Raw genomic sequence first — 22,769 nt, 5'->3', positions numbered from 1 at the left:
GCCCTTAGGTGGTATAGTGTAACAACCCAAACCAACCCTCGACCAAACCCCGTGAAAATACAAAAAAAAAAAAATATATTGCTGTACAGTGACCCCGCGCGCCGCGCCCCCTATCTGGCGCGCCGCGCCAAAACGGCCTGTCCCCGGGCTTTTTAATGCGAAAAAGATAGACTCGTTCCCGACACTTTCAGACGAAACGCTTTTTACAACACATTAATATAAGTAAAACTAACATGATTAATTAATTAAAACGAGTTTTACATCGCGGGGCCCACATATGCCCAAAATACCCCTTTTAATACAAAATACAACTTCGACCCAATGAGTTTAAGTTCCAACAAACTACGAGCATGATGTTGGGAATAAACTACCCAATCCTAGGTCGAATCCAAGCAAGCATCAAAATGGGAAAATCATCTAATCCCGAGCATACCCTTGCCACGTCCGCCTTCGAACCTAAAAATGTAAACAACGAGAGGGTAAGCTAATGCTTAGTGAATGCAATACTTATACGCATACATACATAATCCAATTACTTGCATACACCTACACAACAACACAATAACATTAGCAAACCGCAATAACAAATAAACGATTAATCGTACGTACAACAAGTCAACATCATTAGCATAGAGATCTCAACAATAATACATGTCAAAAACGAATACGTACAATGCTAATAAAATTACACATCCCAATATACCCAATGTCGACATTCGACTCGATGGTGGCCGACGAAGAGTAGTAGGTCAAAATCGTTAACTACTCACCACCCATCGCACGCGTAAGTGGCCGACGAAGAGTAGTAGGTCAAAATCGTTAACTACTCACCACTACGCACCATGAGGCCGACGAAAAGTGCAACCGAAACGTTAACACTTACCTCAATCACAAGGATGGCCGACGAAAAGCGGAACCGCTTACCATCCCACGATAAGTGGCCAACGAAGAGCGGATCCCGAAACGGATAACACTCACCACTTACCCCAACACACATATGTGGCCGACGAAGAGCGATAGGTCAAACATTAATCACTCACCACATATCTAAACATACACATGTAGCCGACGAAGAGTGATAGGTCAAACGTTAATCACTCGCTACATGCCCGAACACACACATGTGACCGACGAAGAGCGATAGGTCAAGCATTAATCACTCGTCACATAACCAAACACACACATGCACACGTGGCCGACAAAGAGCGATAGGTCAAACGTTTATCACTCGCCACATACGCCAAACAAATATAGTCAACGAAGAGCTATCCACGCGGATATCACTCACTATATTTTCCAGCCCAATTGTGGTCCCCGAAAAGTGAGTCCTAACGGATGTCACTTACCACACCGCACGCAAGCAACCAAATTATATACATAAGCGTATAAATATTCCACTCACCTTGAACACTTGAAGAACGTATCCGCGATCTTACTTCTTCCACCGACTTCACGCAAATCACCTACGCAAAGTTTCAATGCAAATAAGCTACACGAAATGCTTATCCGACTCAAACAACACTTATGTTCTTCTAGAACATCCTATTGACCAACTTTGACCAAAGACCATTTTTCGCTCGAAAACCTTCATAATCACAAATGACTTGTGATTATGCCTCAACAACATCATTTGAACATGGTTTGGTCATTCGATCACTCATTTAAACACATGACCCGCCCATTTGGTCCTAAAGTGTGTTTTACACCCTAATATGCATAAAACGATACTCACAAGTCCAAAACTTATGAAATCACTTCCCGCGTTCCCGAAATAGCTAATCTTAACTCTTTTAGCCATTAAACGCCATTTATAGGGTTGTTTACTCAAAAACCCATTTTGACCTAAAACTAGTCAAAACACCAAATTGTAAGTTTACACCCCTAATCACCAACAATCCAAGTAGCTAGTGATTTCATCAACTAATTTAGTTTTACAAACCCACAATATCATCATCCAACCCTAGACCCACCAATATTAGGGTTCTTGCACTAAAACTTAACCCGTTTACCCCAAACTTCCAAGAAATGGGTTTTACATCTACTTTAACACAAACCCTAGCATAATAAACGAATTAACACAACTAAATCCGAATTAGGGTTTTACCTTTTGAAGAAAACGAAGCTAGTACAACAACAACACAAGTAATGAGCTTAAACTTGAAGAATCCAAGCTTCTTCTTCCTCTTCTCAAGCTTTCTCACTCTACTCTCACTCTAGAACTTGAGGTTGAAGATGAGAGTGTTTGTGGACTTGAAAATGATCCAAAAGTGGATCTAAAACTGATCTAAAAGCCACAAATCCGTCCACAAGTGAAAGGACCATAATACCCTTCATTTAGACACTTAAAATGCTGAAAAAAACGCATCAGACCCATTCGGCGCGCCGCGCCAAAAGGTCGCGCGCCGCTCCACACTGCAGGTCAGATTTCAGAAACTTGTTTTGGCCATAACTTTTTGACCGTAGCTCCGTTTTCGATGAACCAAATATCATTGGAAACGTAATAAGATATTCTTTCCAATGGTAAGGCTTTGAAACATCAACTCAAACTTTATTTTGGGTTGAAAAGATACGTACACACTTTGTACCTCAAACAACGTCCAGTTTTCTTCGACGTTCGAGCAAGCAACACGTACCTGCTTCGTACACTTCGTATACGCATCGTACACCATAAATACATTATGTACAATAAATATTTGGGTCTTACAACTCTCCCCCACTTAGAATCGATCATGTCCTCGTGATCCTTGTCACTTAAATTAGCAAGTACCAAAATCCATGGTCCTTCGACATACGTCCAAACTCGATGTCCACAACATTTCCCCCAAATTCGAAGATTTCATACAAATCCTTTAGGCGACCTTACACAAAGTTACCTTTCTGTTTAGAATCATCCTCCGTGATTCACCAATTCTACCAAACCGAGTACTAAGTCTCGCTTCGTCCCCAAACCGGGACAAACTCATGCCTCGACCGCATGACATAAGTAAGCTAACGTTCCATACCTCGTATCAAGTTAGTAACCCCTTTAGCGTACCCTTATCATGTACATCGCTAAAGTAACCGCACAACAATAACATGGCCAACAAGCAAATACAACGGAGCCGACGAAAAGTGAATCCTCACGATTGGATACCACTTGCCCCACATCCTTACGCGTACGTGGCCGACGAAAAGCGATAAGTCAAACGTTAACCGCTTACCACTACGCAACAAGAGCCGACAAAAAGCGCATCCTCACGGATCACACTTACCTCTTCTCACACATGGCCAAACAAAAACGATTACTAACGGAAAACGCATTCATACACCAATAAGTAGCCGACGAAAAGCGAATCCTAGCGGATAACACTTACTACTTATCACACCTCAACCGTGGCCAACGCAAAGTGAATCCTCGCAATTGGATAATACTTGCCACAATACATATAAACAAATTAAGTATATGCACATACTTAGAATCATTCCACACATCCAGGAATTCCCGCACACAAAATATCCGCACGCGCGAATATCGCCATCACAACCGAGCAAGAACCACCTATATCGCACATAGGCACAAAGCAATAATTCTCTAGAAGAGAATCCGACACACACATCCCTTAACCGGGGGATTTCACCTTGCTCGTTAAACATGTCCATTACCTCTCAACGAGATTTACCACATTACCACCTCGGTGATAATGTAAGTCCAAAATCATAAGTACAATTTAACCGAAATTGTACTCTACCACCAATCGACCAAAAATCAAGGTCCCGACACAAATTTCGGATCTACCAAAAACACCATCCGAAATCTCATACTAATACCTCCTTGTGCGGGAGTGTAACTCCCCCATTTGGAACTACGTTCCATAACCACGTTTTGTACAACCGTACAATGCTACCCAAGGTAGACTTTACAAATAATTGGGTTCACACAACCCATTACCATATCTCGCTCCAACCTTGACATACTAAGGTCCTCAACCTAATCTCAAACACTTCGAACAAAAAGTGCACCACAATTTACACAAACTTTATCCTTGCAATTTTCCGATTGCCATAACTTACCAAAGTTTCACCTAGTCACTCATGCACCTAAGGTTTTATCCCCGGTACCCTAAGTACAACGTAACCGCATCACCATCAGAGTCGAACACTATGCTTGTAGGTATGGAAGAAGGCACCTAACGTCGCATCATGTAGACTCCTTCACCAATACACATCGAGATCAACACTAGACCTCTCGGGTTTTATCCACCCGACGAACCTCACGGTTTAACGACCTCAACGCGAGAGCGTACACGCTCTAACATCCAAACACCAAAACCCACACATGTGGCTTGGTATAAACTTTTTCCAATATCAAGGAATGCTTGGTTGCACCAAGTCTTATGCCCTTCGCCCGACAACCGGACTAACAACATAGGGTAATTCCATAAGGAACACTACCCCTCATTACACTACGCACTAACACGAAATGCATTAAACACAATCATAAGTACGATTCAATAAGATAGTCGAATAGTACCTGAACACCATCGTCAGGTTCTCATGCTTTACCAACTAAATCCGGACACGCCGACTTTCGGTGTCCCTCCTTTCGACAATTAAAACACACAACCTTGTTAGACTTTGCATTCGTACACTCGCGCGACAAATGACCTCGTTCTCCGCAATTATAACACGTGGGTACAAAACCACCGGTGCCACTCCTTTTCATGCTCCCGACACCCTCGGTAGCGCTTTTACTCTTCTTGTTCGAAAACGTAGTCGCTTCGAACTTCCGTTTACTAACATCGGACACGCTTGGCTTCGACACCTCCGGTTCGAAACCCCGAGCCAACTCAAACAACTCTTCAAAAGACTTAGCCATTCCCCGACTAATCTTACCCTTAAATTCGTCATTCAGTGTACGGTAGAAATCTTTCATCAACTTGTGATCGTCACCAACGTACTCCGGACAAAAACGAGTCTTTGCTAAAAAGGTAGACTTGAGAGTAACCAAGTCCATCGAACCCTGTCGCAAATTGTGTAACTCGTCCCGTATTCTATCAAGATCGGAAGAAGTTCGGTATTCATCAAAGAACTCCTTTTTGAACTCATCCCATGACAAGCTCATACATTGTTCCTCGCCATACAATTGAATCTTGTCATCCCACCACAACTTGGCTTCTTCACGTAACATACTAGAACCGTACCTCGTTTTCTTCTCGGGAGGACATTCACTAGTACGGAAAGCCCCCTCGATGTCGGAAACCCAACATGTACTCTTCAACGGATCCCTTACCCCATTAAACATAGGAGGTTGTGCATCCTTGAAGTTTTTGTAATGGAAGTCCCGCCTCCCATTTCCTTCACTCCCTTCACCTCGGGGATAAATATTTCTAGCATCAAGCACTTCCTCGATTGCGACCTTCACCCTTTCATCAATTAGATCGGTTATTTGCCCATCAACCGATTCCCGGAAAACCTTTCTAACATCCTCGAGAAACTCCGCTTTTTGACGTTTAAAGATGGCCTCAACCTTAGCCGTGAACTCAACGTCTTCGTCTTGATCTTCGTTGGCTTGTTTGCTCCTTGTCGTCATTCTAAGAAATGAACTCGGTTAGGAACACAACATGAATAACTTACACACACCACCACGATCAATCGTTCACAAGCATATAATATGCCACCGTTCGTACATCCCATCTAGTTCAACACTTGTTGTACATCACTTGCATGACTTGGCTTGCAACCGTAATAATGGTCGCGGAGCATTATTACGCTCACACGCCATGCCGAACTCATGAATACAACAATCATCTCGCTAAATGTTCAACACAACACAACATGATTAGTAACACATAATCAATACATAGTTAAAGCACCTATTCTCAAAGGCATTAACTAGAAACCCGAACCGACCCGTAATCCTACAAGTCCCGCATAAAAGCATACACAAAAGTCTAAGTCTAGGCACCTATCTCAAGTCGCCTAAATCCCTTAGACCATGCTCTGATACCACTTGTAACAACCCAAACCAACCCTCGACCAAACCCCGTGAAAATACAAAAAAAAAAAATATATTGCTGTACAGTGACCCCGCGCGCCGCGCCCCCTATCTGGCGCGCCGCGCCAAAACGGCCTGTCCCCGGGCTTTTTAATGCGAAAAAGATAGACTCGTTCCCGACACTTTCAGACGAAACGCTTTTTACAACACATTAATATAAGTAAAACTAACATGATTAATTAATTAAAACGAGTTTTACATCGCGGGGCCCACATATGCCCAAAATACCCCTTTTAATACAAAATACAACTTCGACCCAATGAGTTTAAGTTCCAACAAACTACGAGCATGATGTTGGGAATAAACTACCCAATCCTAGGTCGAATCCAAGCAAGCATCAAAATGGGAAAATCATCTAATCCCGAGCATACCCTTGCCACGTCCGCCTTCGAACCTAAAAATGTAAACAACGAGAGGGTAAGCTAATGCTTAGTGAATGCAATACTTATACGCATACATACATAATCCAATTACTTGCATACACCTACACAACAACACAATAACATTAGCAAACCGCAATAACAAATAAACGATTAATCGTACGTACAACAAGTCAACATCATTAGCATAGAGATCTCAACAATAATACATGTCAAAAACGAATACGTACAATGCTAATAAAATTACACATCCCAATATACCCAATGTCGACATTCGACTCGATGGTGGCCGACGAAGAGTAGTAGGTCAAAATCGTTAACTACTCACCACCCATCGCACGCGTAAGTGGCCGACGAAGAGTAGTAGGTCAAAATCGTTAACTACTCACCACTACGCACCATGAGGCCGACGAAAAGTGCAACCGAAACGTTAACACTTACCTCAATCACAAGGATGGCCGACGAAAAGCTGAACCGCTTACCATCCCACGATAAGTGGCCAACGAAGAGCGGATCCCGAAATGGATAACACTCACCACTTACCCCAACACACATATGTGGCCGACGAAGAGCGATAGGTCAAACATTAATCACTCACCACATATCTAAACATACACATGTAGCCGACGAAGAGTGATAGGTCAAACGTTAATCACTCGCTACATGCCCGAACACACACATGTGACCGACGAAGAGCGATAGGTCAAGCATTAATCACTCGTCACATAACCAAACACACACATGCACACGTGGCCGACAAAGAGCGATAGGTCAAACGTTTATCACTCGCCACATACGCCAAACAAATATAGTCAACGAAGAGCTATCCACGCGGATATCACTCACTATATTTTCCAGCCCAATTGTGGTCCCCGAAAAGTGAGTCCTAACGGATGTCACTTACCACACCGCACGCAAGCAACCAAATTATATACATAAGCGTATAAATATTCCACTCACCTTGAACACTTGAAGAACGTATCCGCGATCTTACTTCTTCCACCGACTTCACGCAAATCACCTACGCAAAGTTTCAATGCAAATAAGCTACACGAAATGCTTATCCGACTCAAACAACACTTATGTTCTTCTAGAACATCCTATTGACCAACTTTGACCAAAGACCATTTTTCGCTCGAAAACCTTCATAATCACAAATGACTTGTGATTATGCCTCAACAACATCATTTGAACATGGTTTGGTCATTCGATCACTCATTTAAACACATGACCCGCCCATTTGGTCCTAAAGTGTGTTTTACACCCTAATATGCATAAAACGATACTCACAAGTCCAAAACTTATGAAATCACTTCCCGCGTTCCCGAAATAGCTAATCTTAACTCTTTTAGCCATTAAACGCCATTTATAGGGTTGTTTACTCAAAAACCCATTTTGACCTAAAACTAGTCAAAACACCAAATTGTAAGTTTACACCCCTAATCACCAACAATCCAAGTAGCTAGTGATTTCATCAACTAATTTAGTTTTACAAACCCACAATATCATCATCCAACCCTAGACCCACCAATATTAGGGTTCTTGCACTAAAACTTAACCCGTTTACCCCAAACTTCCAAGAAATGGGTTTTACATCTACTTTAACACAAACCCTAGCATAATAAACGAATTAACACAACTAAATCCGAATTAGGGTTTTACCTTTTGAAGAAAACGAAGCTAGTACAACAACAACACAAGTAATGAGCTTAAACTTGAAGAATCCAAGCTTCTTCTTCCTCTTCTCAAGCTTTCTCACTCTACTCTCACTCTAGAACTTGAGGTTGAAGATGAGAGTGTTTGTGGACTTGAAAATGATCCAAAAGTGGATCTAAAAATGATCTAAAAGCCACAAATCCGTCCACAAGTGAAAGGACCATAATACCCTTCATTTAGACACTTAAAATGCTGAAAAAAACGCATCAGACCCATTCGGCGCGCCGCGCCAAAAGGTCGCGCGCCGCTCCACACTGCAGGTCAGATTTCAGAAACTTGTTTTGGCCATAACTTTTTGACCGTAGCTCCGTTTTCGATGAACCAAATATCGTTGGAAACGTAATAAGATATTATTTCCAATGGTAAGGCTTTGAAACATCAACTCAAACTTTATTTGGGGTTGAAAAGATACGTACACACTTTGTACCTCAAACAACGTCCAGTTTTCTTCGACGTTCGAGCAAGCAACACGTACCTGCTTCGTACACTTCGTATACGCATCGTACACCATAAATATATTATGTACAATAAATATTTGGGTCTTACATATAGTGTGGTGTTGATTTGAATGTCGGGTTGATTCTTAAATTGTAAGATTGTACCCATATTTGCTGTAGTTTTCCGAGGTCCATATATTGTATTGTGAATCGAGTTAGAAGGTTCCTTAGAAATTGAGTCGTAAAGTCATGTTTATTGAAGTTATCAATTAGGATTGATGTACTAGTAGGTTATATTTTTATTAATAAAAAAATTATCGTCTTTAAAAAATAAAAGAGAAAAAGTAAAAGTAAGAACTCGACTAATGGTCGGTATTTATATTTATAATTTATGCTTATATTAAATATAACAATAATTAGGCCCCGTTTGGTTCATGAAATCAAATGAGATTCTGGTGGAATTGAAATTGGATATAGACACATGTCTAAATTTTAATTCCGGCGGAATTAGATTCCGAAACTTAATATATTATTTAATTAAAAAATAAAAATTAAGTATAAGTTGGTAGGTAGCGCTTTCATGGGAGATGGGACGAAGACCGGTGTATAACTACCACGCTTCACGAACACCCACCTACCCGTACCTCACCTGACCACCGTCACCGTTCACCCTACCCCCCCAAAATGGCCGTCGTTCACAACACCACCTTCGTTACCCGCCAAATCACACCACCACAAACTAAATCCTCTCGCTTGTCAACCGTCGTTACATTCACTTCAAATTCTGTTAAAACTAACGGAAGAAGGACTTCGCTAACGGTAACGGCTGCCCTTGACGGTGGCAGTAATAAGAATAATAGTAAAGGAGTGTCTGTACCTAACTCTAATTATATGGTGCCGTTAGATCTTTCATCATCGTCTATTACTCGTCCGTTAGTTGAAATTTTGCGAGACCTAAATAAACGGATTCCTGATAATATTATTGTCAATACTAATAATTCCGCTTTTATTCCTTGGTACATTATCATTTATATATTTGGTCTCTTTTTATATTATTTTTTTTATTTGTTAAAATTGATGATTTGTTTGATCTGAAAATTGTTAAATGATTTGATGATGTGTTGTGTTTATAGGTATCATGCAAACAGGATGCTAAGTTTTTATGCTCCAGGTAAGTTTAGTTATGAAGGATCTTGCTACATTGATAATAAGTTGACCTGATTATGATAGTGTAAAAGTTATTGTTTAGTTTAGGGGAAAATAGGAAAAAATTGAGGGTTAGATTTAGGTTTTTGGATTCTGTTCCTCAAGATCAATACTTGGTCTCATATTACGTCCATCATCATCAGGGCCTTATTATTGCTTCTGAGGGCCTGTGCAGGCATAGAAATGGGCCCTTAAACTGTTTGACTTAAACTGATCTAACCAGCTTTGAGAATCAACACTAATTCGGCCCAACACTAAATTTTTGGGTTAAATTATATAATTGTATAGGATTAACAAAATTTTGGGCCCCTTAAATTTTTCGGCCCCCGTGCGACCGCACATTTTGCACATGTCGTAAGACGCATGTTTTATTCATCATACAATTTTATATCAGGTTGGTGTGGAGAAATACGGGATGTAATCTTCTCGGATACTGGAAGTGTAACCGTGGTTTATCGTGTCACAGTACGCGGCTCTGATGGAGAGGTACGTTAATATCCTTTCTTTCCAGCTAGATATTTTTTCCTATCTGGCAGGCTTAAATTACTTGCATTGTAGCTCTTAACCTAGCATTAAAATTGATTTCGACTATTAAAACTTAAAATAGATACTTATTCAATCATGTAAACATTCATCTAGTTTTTACTGTTGATCAATATTATTTGGTTATTCTGAAAGTAGTTATTTCTTTTTTACACTCCTAAACAAAAGTATACATCACTCGCGTAGTTGAATCTCTTGAGCATAACAATCATGTCATGGTTCTTGCAATTGTAATCTAAGCTAACATATGAATTCAAGCTTAAGGAGTCAAACGTAGAAATATTGTTGATGGAATTCATTGCTTCTGAAATAAACCATAGACCGTCAACTACCCGACACCTGAAATTTCAAATTTTCATATCAGGTGATAGGAAATATGTAATCTACATCGTGCTGCATGTTACGATATTGCTCGAATAATATGGATTTGTTAGCTGTGTGTATTGTATTGTGGAAATTACAATTTAGACCTATAAAAGTGAAGTTGAAGCATGTAACTTACCATTTTTTCATTTCATAACGCTACTTATCACCAAATATTCGCTGTGCTTTTTGTATCATTGGCATCTCTAATCTCTAATACTCTTCCATCTGAGGTAAAAATCCCCGATTACTTCCGATTAATCCCCTATTACTTCCTCTTAGAATAGGCCGATCCGATTTTCCGAAATCCGTTTCAGTAATCAACTAATAGGTCAAATTTGGTAAAATTTGGTTTTTTGCTCAAAGTCGGATTTAGTCGGTCAAAATTGGTCAACATTTGAATATGAATGAATTTAAACTAGAATTGTAGAGTTTGTGAACAAATGAACGATTATGTTTATGTTTGTAGACAGTTATGTTAAAGTTTATGTTTATATTTATAGTTTTCTTTTATATTTAAATTTATTATTTAAATTTATAAAAAGTCCAAGCCGATTAATGTCCGATTAATTAATCCCAGACTTGCCAATTACTCCCTCAAAAGTCCTGACCGAGTACTCCGCGTAGCGAGTTTTGCAACCTTGCCTATAAATAAAGTAATACGTAAAAGCTCCTCATATATGACAAATTTGCAAACTCTTTATATCTTATATCTATAGGGTTACACTTTTTTATCCTAAACAAAATGACATGTGAAGTAAGGGGAGCATCTGGTAGTTATATTATAGACAATTTAAAATATGCATTATTATTTGTTAATCTTCTACAAATGATGTTACTGATGCAGGCACATCGTGAATCAACTGGAACTGTGTTCTCATCCACGATAGGTGAGAATGTTGATCCCGTTGCTGCAGCCGAAGAGATAGCTTTTGGCAAAGCATGTGCTCGTTTTGGACTTGGCTTATACCTGTTTCATGAAGAGTAGATGCTTCTATACATGATTTTGTTATGAAGAAGATCTCAATAATAATGTGGATGTGTGTCTAGAATGAGTGTCTAGAATGAGCTGTGTGAATAATAAATGTTGTTATATCACTTAATGACATGTTTTATATGGTGAAGCATAATGTGCAGGACAATGTATCGGTCCATTCAATTGCATTAGCATGTTCAAATTGTCTCTTATACAACATTATTTCACACCATCTTTAGACACTTTTTTGTAAGTGAATGTGGATGATAGACAATTTTTAACATATAAATATTTATCCTTGGATCTGATGTCTATTTTCATATGCTTCTTGTTGCCATGAGTTTAGTACTATATAAATGTGTTAGGAAAGAGCCAAGTGCAATCAAAGTAGAGGTGGCAATCAAAATAAGCATGTTGTAGTGCAACGGTACATTCTCAAACAAGATGTTTGATGTGTTCATAGCTGTAACATGGAGAAGACAATGGTTACTCTCTTTTTATGTGTCGTGCAAAAAACAATGGACGGAGTGTAATTTAAAAAAAAAAAATAATAAAAATAATAATAATACTAAAAAATGGTAGTCTTATCCTATCACATCACTCGTAACTATTTCTCATAACCTTTACCATTACATCTACTTTTTACAACTTTGTCACATTGCTCACAACCTTCATACAACCCTTAATTCCCCATCATCACTACAATCACTACAAGGAGTCTATATGTCAAACCTACCGTGATAGAGAACATGTCAAGCCCAAGACCGATAATAATAGAAGAAGACCAAGCCCAATGGAAAGTCTTTATATATTAGAGTTGGACATTAAAAATTGAGAGTGATAATTTATGTGCGTGCTTGTGTATCGGCTTTAAGGTTGGACAAGAAGTAAGCATGACGCTTCTCTAATTTAGGCAGAGATAAACCATTGAACCTACAATTCAACCTACTCAATAATATAATGACACATGGAAGATCTAAGATTCATAAGTTGGAGAGAGAATTAGTGAAAGACACATGTCATTTCCATAAGACACATGATAGGAGATTAGTATGTTAAAAAGGTAGGATGAAAAATCATTTTCCATAAAATTAGAATAGAAAGATTAAAAATCATCAAATAGATTTCCATCTAAGATACAGTATTTATCATTTCCTCATGAATAAAAATAAATAATAAATTGAATATTTCCTATCCCAAATCCAAGAACAGTACAGGCACACGACTGCAAGCACATGCATTTACTAACAAAAAACAAAACAATAGTGATGTCTTTCACATTTCATCATCAATATTCAAAACATTGCTCCCTCCTACAGAAAATAATACAGGATTTATTAATCCTTATAATAAAAAACTAAATTGTGAATAGTAGCCTGCTTACGTCATGCAAATGTCAACATGACGTCAGCCATTTTGTCCTTCTCTTATTTATTATATTTTCTTACAAAGGAAAAAAAATTACTACCACCGCCGCAACACGCGAGCATCCTAGCTCATTAGTATACAAATAATGGATTTGTCAGGTTTTCACAAATTTAGTTTTTCTCCCCAATTTTCCAAAAGACGTTTACCCATTTACCATAACTAATTTCTTCTATTGATGCACAAATATAGCAGTTTGTTTTGCTTTCTTCCAGATAGTGTACGTATTGGATTACTAAATTTGTTTGACAATAAACTACCTTTAATATCACGGTTCCTGTTACGTATTTGCGTCCTTGCCTTCACAAAGATCGAGTTTTGTGACTTGTGAATACGCTGCACAATTAAACATAACATGTTAACAACATCAATGTAAACAAGCTAAGAGAACATTTTAAGATGTTGTTTCCAAAGATATTAGACATAAAAGGTCAAAATGGGTAGGTTGGGCAAAATGGGTAAGATCAGATCTTCACTTAAGAATCAGCAACAAATATTAGAAAACGTACCTGATAATTTTCTTCTTTTCTTACATCTGGAACAAACAAATTGATAGTTGCCTACAAATGGAATTTAATAAGCTAGTGGTTCACTGTAAAAAAGGTAACAGTAAAATAAAAAATAAAAATAAAAAACAAGAACAAACCTCGTCACGTTCAGCCACATACAGTTCTTTGCCTGATTGTCGTTTTTCTGGCTTGAATTTAAAAACATCATGTAGAAGTTCATTCTCCTATTATTTAACATTCAGCCAGTTACACAAACAAAAATATAAATAAAAAAATAAAAATAAAACCAGTCCTTATAAATAGAGGAGAATGAAACCACACCTTCATGTGAATAAGGAAACCTGAACTAAGCAACCGCCTCAAAAAATTAAGCTACATACGATAAAAAAAAAATGATCATTCTGAAAAGCTGTTTTGATAAATCGTATATGCAAAGTCAAATGGTGATGTAAAGAAATATACCTGGATTTGTTTGGCTAACGTGTTCACTTTTACTAATTGTTTACCAATTTTTACTGAAACTTCGTGTACACGGCCATCCTGAATGTCGCACATTACTTATAATCATAAAAATTTGTCCCTTAAGAACATATCATAATCATAATAATAAGAGTGGTAATTCTGAACCATTTGTGGTTAAATGGGTCACTTTGTGTATATCTGATCTTTAACAGGGAAATTAATAAAATCAAGAACGTCTAAATCTGTTTATTAGAAAATATTATATTATTAGAGTGAAAATTTTCGCCTTTGTAGTATTTATTTATTTTTCTTATTTTCTTAATAAGAAACTAAAAAATGAATTTTGACCCGTTACCCAACTCGCCTGACCCATCCAGTTTTGTCACCTTTGGCTGTATATAATGTAAGATACCTTTGATGATTCCTCGACATTTATTTCTTCGGTTTCTGTGGGGTCACCTTTAAATTTCTCGAGGCACCCTAGTTTAAATATTAGGGCTAGCGCTTGTTTAGCTCCAACGAGAGTAGATTCATGCTCAGATTCTAGTAAACTCTTGAAAAAAGGAATCGCCCTATACCAATTAAAAAAAATAAAACAATTATAGTATTGATATACACATATACATTATTTATTAAAGTGAAAGAAGTTTGTGGGCCAACCCAACCCAACCCAACCCAACCCAACCCAACCCAACCCAACCCAACCCAACCCGTTCTAAGCAGTATTAACTATTTAAGACCTTGTATATTGACTGAAACTATATAAAAAAATACAAAAGGCGAAATTATGATGGTTGTAACTAACAAAGCGCAGACAAAATATTATAATTACAGAATTACCCTCGCCAATGTTTGTAACTAAGATTCCAACTATTTGTGGTACTGAGAAGGAGTGACCAACAGAAAATAGCTGCACTATGAGATTCCTGTTTTTACACCCAAAAACACAATTTAAAAATATACATAAACATTTGCCTAATTTTTCATTAAAAAATTACAAGAACTTGCCTTCAAATCTGATCTTGAATGCATGAAATCCCAAATACTTTGCATAGATCTTTCAGTCTCTTCCATTTCTTTTCCCCCAATAAAAGTAATAATGGCTAAACTATCCAAAACCTACCATAGAAGTCTCGAGTCAATTAATTAATACCAATAATAAAACAAAATAAAATAAAAAAATGAGAAAATTATCAATCTTTTTCTATAAGATATAGTACTAATTTTGAAAGGGCGTACTAATTTTAACTTCTTTGATTGAGATTCATTCTTAAGAGCTTCATAAAGAACTGGAGCTGCTTCTTTATATAGTTCTATAGCTTTTTCCCCATAACCAATGGTTATTGATAGTAACCCTAGTAAAAGAGAACAAAAATTTATCAATATTTATAATTTATGAAGTGAATTAAAAAGGAAATACAAAATAATTATTTTAAGTGGGAATAGTTACCAAGGGCCTCAGCAGCCAAACAACTCTCTTTAATCGAACCCCTTTTAAATGATTTCATGAACTGGTAAACTAACTCGGTGAAGCTTCAAGATCAAACGAAACTAATTTTCAGTAGATGAACACACAAATAAAACTAAATCACAAATTTAAGGAAGAAAATAATTCAAATCGATCAAAGAATTACCGACTTTTTTTCAAAAAACTGGTATTCATAACCGAGGCTAGATCTCTGTATAATTGAAAAAAGGGCAGACTCCCTTGTTGACCCCCTAAACAGTCAGACAATATAAACTTAACACTATCAAACATGAACTGTTAACAATAAAAAACACAAACCTTAATTAAGACTAATATAATATATCACTATATAATAAATTCTTAAAAAAACACCTTTTTTCGTATAACTGTTCTAAGAAGTGGTTCAAACTCTTTGAGCCCGTTTTAGCACTTGCACTTGTGCCTACATCTGTATCCGTATCACCGTCCATATCACTAGTAAATTTTCCACCTTTTTGAGTATCTGTAACAGATGACTAAAGTTAATAACATTCATAACACAGACATATTCAAACAAAAAGTTGTACAAGTATTTCCTTAAATTACACAACACCCTGCTGAAAACTTTACCTAGTCATCGTGTACACCCTAACCTACCTTAATAATCCAAAGTTAAATCTTTAACCGAAATATGTTACTCGTGTATAAATTACTTCATAACGTAATTCCTGCATTGTCGATTATCTAAAAATACTCTACTTTAGATAAATATCTTTATCTTTATATCAAATTATCAATAGCATTGTCTCATCTTAAAATCAAACATTCAAGATTCTCATACATTACTTAATAAGTAGTATTTAATACTCCGTAAACGACAATAAAAAAATATAGTCATATACTCACCTTGAGAAGATTTGTTTCTTCTCCTACCCATCTTAAATTAAAAAATTAAGCTTTCTTCAACTCTCAAAAACCCCCTATATAACATACAACAGATATATACATATTAATATTAATACAAATAAATTAACATTGTTAAAAGTATCATGATAAATCATCAAATAAGCCCTAACCTAATCAAAACCCTAAAGAACTACTGTATGTATATTCCCCCTTTTGCAAAGGGGGCCTACATTAGTGCTTTATTTAAACATGTACATATAACTTTCTATTTACGTAGTAAATTAAATATAAAATATTTTCAAATTCATAGATAATGTTGCAATTGGAAACATTAAAACCTTAATTAAGTATAAAAATAGAAGGAATGTGAAATCAAAGACAGCTACTTTGATGAATTGCTAAAATTGCTAAAATATAAATAAAGCCATAAGAAATCAAATTCGAATTAAAAACCCTAACAGATGTGGGTTGGATTTACGCACCTTTGAAATACAATGCAGCCGGGAGCGGTATAATGGTTTGAATTTACGTAATAAGTGTTAACAAAACACCAACAAGAAAAAGTACGACAAAACAAGATAAACTGTATTAATAATCCGAACAAATGTTTAAATACCCGGAGAATTAGGGATGACATTGGGTTTGGGCCCAGACCCGATCTCGACTAGAAAAATCGGTCCCAAACCTGGACCGGGCCCGTCGAGTTTCTATTGAGTTACTAAGCCGGTAAACGAGTTTTTCAATGGTCCCCATTTATTTAAAAACTATCGGGTATACGAATTTTTTCACGGATGTTCGAGTCTTTTTCAGGTATACGAGTAAGGTAATTGGGTATATGGGTCGTGTAATCGGATATAATAGCCGGGTAATCGGGCTGAGTAGTCGAGTTTACTGATCGGGTATATGGACTCGAGTCTTTTTTCAAGTATAAGGGCCGAATAATCGGGTTTGTGTCTAAAACCATCCTGAACCTGCAAAAAAATAAAAATATAAAACTATCCACATACCCGGCCCTAGACTCGTTTACCCGACTCAAACCTGGCCAAAAAAATATCGTACTTTTTTTAGATGAGTTATATAACTCTAATAACCTAAAATATATGGAGCCGTATGTGACGGAAACATTATGCCTTCTACTGTTAACGTTCTTAGCCACGCCGATGAGGTACCTGCTTATGCTGCCTCGGTTCCTTCCTATCCTGTTAACCTCAATTGCGTTTCAGCGAAGGTCAAAAAAGCCATGGAGATTAATAATTCTTCTGGTTCCAGTGATGCCGATAATGTCTTCCCCTGTTTGGGTAAAATTTGCGAGAAAAATTGCTTGAAATCTTGGAAATTTTGTCACGGAAATAATGTTTTTCATTGTTTGGCACGCAAATCATCCTCTAGTAACAACGATGCCTTCGATTTCGTACCAAGTTCGAGATTATCGTCTGACGATTTAATTGTCGGAACTGTTCGCATTCCCACTCCTATTTCGGTTATGGAGTGTGTTAATTGGGTTAAGGTTTCGTCAATTGATTGTTTATTTCTGGTTTTCGACTCTGTTGATGAGCTTGATGCTGATTTGGTTCCTGTAGTTTCTTTGCCTGCGTCAATTGTTGAAGATGATGATGCCGTGGGGTTTAAATCTGGGTGTGAAAAGGTACTGGTTGATGTAAATGATTCTAGGTCTGGATCATTTAATGTTATTGGGAATGGGCCTTCGAAATCCACTGTTGATCCAAGTAAGGGTGATGCTGATGGATTGAAGGGAGTAGTAGTAGAGGTGTAGTGACCCGAACTTTTCCATGATTATATATTATATGAGATTAATATTTACATGAAAAAATGTTTTCAACATGTTAAGCAATCAAACTTGTTAAGACTTGATTAACTGAAACGGATTTAGTGTTAACGTTTGACCACCCAGTTTGGCTGATGATTCACGAACGTCATAACTTGTGATAATTATATAATCGTTTTATTTATTTTATGATGTAAGTTTTTATTATATATATATATATATATATATATATATATATATATATATATATATATATATATATATATATATATATATAAGAAGAAATACAATTAAATCAAAGATGTACAGTAAAACACTATTTGCTACAGTAAATTTTTGCTTTGCTACAGTAAAATACTATTTGTCTACATCACAAATACTATTGCTACAGTAAAATATATTTACTACAGTACACACTATTTACTACAGTAACACTATTTACTCGTATTCAATCCATATTCGTACTCGTACAATACACTGTTTAACGACCCGTCAAAGTACACTTGACGACCATCGTTATCTTGGTCCCACAGCTTGATCATAACTCTATATGAATTTGATAAATAACCTTGCATTCTTTATTTAAAAATGATTTCCTATAAAGGAAACCTACCAAAATATGTAAGTTTAGAAAAACCATACATTATTACTTAACCAAAAGTTGACTAAAACAATGTCAACAACATCCACTATTAAATGTATCAAAATAGAATGCAAGTTAATGTTTAACAAAAGCTGCCATCATAAATATGCAGACTCTCTAAGCACTGCGGAAGCAATCAATCATGAATATGAGAATAAAACATGCGAGTAACTGTCAACAAAAATGTTGAGTGAATTATAAGTTTAATATTACAACAATATTTAATTTAAACCATAAAAGTTTATGTTTGAAAACATAAAAACTCCTTTTTGGACCACAAAATTATATGCTAGAAAACATATAAAGACATTATTCCATTTTTCGTGAACCACCTGGTAACCACTTAACCATTTATTTACCCTTGCCAAACACAATAAATAATATACACCGAACAAGTGTATCTTCAACTAAATACGAAGTACTAAACATTCCGATTATAAATTGCTAGCGCGACTAGCTCGAAATGGGGTTGTCAAACCCGATAGATCTATCCATAGGATTCGCGTTCACCAGTAGAACCCAGTGATTACAATTACCAGATTAGGGAATATTTTTGTTCGACTCACAATGTAACGACCCTGGATTTTTCCAACGTTATTTATTAATAATTAATATTATTAATACTTGTGATTAAACGAATGTATGTTATTACATTTACATGTTGCCATGAATGCCCGTACTTGACTTTAAATGCCCGAAACGTCTTTGTGACACACGAAACTTGCACGAATAATATTTTCAAGTATTATTTACATTCATGATTAGGTTTTATTAATCATTTTAATTAACTAAGGTTGTTAGTTGATTACTTGGGCCTTTATTTGTGTTATTGGACTTTTACTTGTTAATTATTTGAACTTGGGCTTGATTAATGTTAATGGACTCATGATTTTGGGCTTATAAACCCACCCTACATTTTAAATGGATTCTTTAGCCCATTCTTGCATGTAAGTATCACTTTGGAAACAAACTAGTTAGTTAACTTTGTTTAGAATCTTATTACTTGTTCTTCCCATGCAAGCTCACCCATTAACCAACTTTAAGGACAATTGCATGCAAGTAACTAGTGAACAAAACCCTCCCTCTTCTCTTCCCCCAAAACCGTCAACTATGATGCATACAAGGGAGGTTGTTTAATTTTTTTTACATTACTTAGCTACTAGTTTTTCTCTCACACTTCATTCATTCCAAACTCACACTTACTTGCATACTTTTTTCTCTCTTTTCTCTCTAAACTTTGTAAGTTACAAGGCTTCTTTTCTTTCTCTTTTCCTTACAAAAACCGAAACATAAGGCACCCATATCATCATCATTGCTTGTTGTTTACTTATTCTTTGTTGTTGTTTAAGTTACTTGAAGTTTATTGTTACTTACTTGTTGTTGTTACATACTAGTTACAAGAATCAAACTACCTAGTTTCATTCTTCATTTATCTTGTATTTACAAGAACACTCAAGAACATAAACTTACTAGTTTATGTTCTACTTTTAAAGTTTTAAAGACTGTAAGTTCATGGTTGTAAAAAGCATACTTGTAATTCATGTTAGTAAACTTTAAAGTTTACTTTCTTAAAGATCAAACTTTGGTTTGAATCTTTAAAGTATGAACAACAATGAACTAGTTACATGCTTACTTAGTTTATTTCTTCATTTATTTGCACTTTAAAATTCATGTTTGTTGTTAAATGGTCAAGTATTACAAGTTAGTCTTGATCTCATACTTTCTTGAACTAAAGTTAACTTTAAAAGTTCAAGAACATGTAAGTAAGCTTTCTATAATTATAACTTGGTACACTTATGTTAGATCTAGACTTTTGGGTCTAGGATCTTCAAGATCTAACTAAGAACTATGTTCTACAACTTAAGATCTTGGTTTTATAAGTTTATTTTTAAGTTGTAACTTAATATTAGTTTTAAAGTTCATGTATGTGTTGGATCTAAGACTTTGATGTAACTTTGGTTCATCAAACTTCATACAACTCTTAAGTGAGTTGTGCTACATGTCTTAGACCTACACTTGTGTCATAATAGTCAAAACTTGGTTAATATTACTTTTATAGTTCATGTATGTGTTGAATCTAAGACTTTGATGTAACTTTGGTTCATCAAAACACTTGCAACACTTAAGTGAGTTGTGCTTCATGTCTTAGACTTACACTTAGGTTATGATGGTCAAACCTTGGTGAAAATGATGCAAACACATCAACGAGTTGTACACTTGAAGCTATATGCATCAAGGATGAGAACCATGATAAGCATCGAGCACCAAGAACCACCGGAACCTACTGACCCTACTGTTCTACTGTTTCTGTGTCTGACCTGTACAACCTAGGCTACTGTAATTATGATTTTCAGATAGCTCTGTTCGATTAGATAACTTTTCATATAGGACTCGTCTTAATCCGAGTTACGGTTTAGGATTTATGGCCCTCCAATCGTCACTATGTCCATTTAACGTTGTGCTGAAAATTCTAACATACTCGCACTTAGACCGTCGCCACGGTCAAACAAAGACGAGTTTGCTTCTGTAATTTTTAACACAACTAAATTACTCATATACGGAGCCATGGCCACTGATCTCACCTTATTTCAGTAGGTATAGAGGCCGTGGTGACTGACCGAACTCGGCCTTTGTTTTAAACTCTTTTCATGAACGAAACTTACTTTACACCTTTTGTTTGATGATGAATGATGATGACTCTTAAGACCTTATTTACATACTTTTAAACCTATTCAGACGATTTACTGACTTAGTACTATTTGACTTAGGTTGAGGACCCATTTGGACAACCTACATACTTGCTTACTTTCCGACTCATACTTTACCGCTACTTTATCATTGTGAGTTATAGCATTCCCTTTTTACTTTAACTTATTTTGAGAACTGAGAATACATGCGGATTTTATGTTTTACATACTAGGCACGAGTACTTAAACTTTATATATGTGTGGGTTATATAACGGCAGCAACATTCCCTTTAGCTCGGTAACGTTTAGTCATTGATTTTTGAACCGGTGAACGCGAATCTTAGATATGGATCCATAGGGTTTAACATCCCCACTCGGGCTAGTCGTGCTAGCATTTAACGAGTGTTTAATACTTCGTAGACATACGCACTTGCCAAGTGTACTTTCAGGGGGTGATATATTATTAAACGTTAAGTTAGTTACCGAGTGCCCACAGTTGAGCATATACTTAAACATACTGATTTGGATTACTGTATCGAAACGCTCTTTGTAGCACTGAAATCTCGTGGCCTACCTTATATTACTGTTATACTTAAACTATAGCTCACCAACCTTTGTGTTGACATTTTTAAGCATGTTTTTCTCAGGTGCTTAAGGTTGCTTCCGCTGTTGTACTAGTCTTGCTATAGACACCCACTGCTCTAGAGTTGTCACTGCATGAACTACTTTATCTTGCATTCAAACTTTAGTACTTTTGAACTATGATTTGTAACGACCATTTGGGGTCACATACACTTATTAAATGCTTCGGTTCATAGGAGCATACTTTTGATGTAAAACATTTGACGTTAGTTATGACGTCACCTTTTATTTAAGAATGCAAACTCTTTTCGAAATCACATATAGTACTTAACTTTGTAATGATCCTGTTGTTGATGGTCCGTACATGTTGATTTAGTACAGGGCATCACATTTGGTATCAGAGCATTGGTTGTAGGGAATTAGGTTACATTAGTGAGTCTAAGACCGACCCGAGTAGGATTCACTAATAGGACTAATCTACAACTTGCTAGTTTACTTGTTTCCGCTGAACTTACTGCATGCTACCGTTTCCTTCTACTGCTATGTAAACTCGCTGTATGCTTTTGCTTACTCTGGCTACTGCATGCTACTATCTGCTTTTAGCATGTTACTTCGGCATGATACTGTTACTACTGCCATACTACGTGCTGCTGTAAACGATCTAGGC

At 36.6% G+C, this 22,769-nt stretch overlaps 2 protein-coding genes across 2 annotated transcripts; one reads left to right on the top strand and one right to left on the bottom strand.

The window, feature by feature from the left end:
- The first annotated feature begins 9,134 nt into the window (after positions 1 to 9,134).
- Positions 9,135 to 11,961, top strand: LOC139858554 (DNA repair RAD52-like protein 2, chloroplastic). Its single transcript, XM_071847388.1, has 4 exons — positions 9,135 to 9,583; positions 9,701 to 9,738; positions 10,168 to 10,259; positions 11,527 to 11,961. The coding sequence occupies exons 1-4, from the start codon at positions 9,252 to 9,254 to the stop codon at positions 11,665 to 11,667; spliced, it is 603 nt and encodes a 200-aa protein (XP_071703489.1). The 5' UTR covers positions 9,135 to 9,251; the 3' UTR covers positions 11,668 to 11,961.
- Positions 11,962 to 12,792: 831 nt separating this feature from the next.
- LOC139860138 (uncharacterized) lies at positions 12,793 to 17,157 on the bottom strand. The gene is made up of 14 exons (XM_071848912.1): positions 17,059 to 17,157; positions 15,892 to 16,034; positions 15,690 to 15,770; positions 15,502 to 15,584; positions 15,291 to 15,406; positions 15,060 to 15,170; positions 14,892 to 14,977; positions 14,464 to 14,623; positions 14,052 to 14,129; positions 13,911 to 13,961; positions 13,727 to 13,813; positions 13,590 to 13,640; positions 13,341 to 13,416; positions 12,793 to 12,968 (listed from the first exon to the last, which is right to left on the bottom strand). The coding sequence occupies exons 1-14, from the start codon at positions 17,155 to 17,157 to the stop codon at positions 12,931 to 12,933; spliced, it is 1,260 nt and encodes a 419-aa protein (XP_071705013.1). The 3' UTR covers positions 12,793 to 12,930.
- Positions 17,158 to 22,769: the final 5,612 nt, after the last annotated feature.

This window comes from Rutidosis leptorrhynchoides, chromosome 7, assembly GCF_046630445.1.
Source record: "Rutidosis leptorrhynchoides isolate AG116_Rl617_1_P2 chromosome 7, CSIRO_AGI_Rlap_v1, whole genome shotgun sequence".
NCBI classification, from domain to species: Eukaryota; Viridiplantae; Streptophyta; class Magnoliopsida; order Asterales; family Asteraceae; genus Rutidosis; species Rutidosis leptorrhynchoides.
Note: the sequence above shows the minus strand (reverse complement) of the source record. Positions and strands in the feature narration are given on the sequence as shown.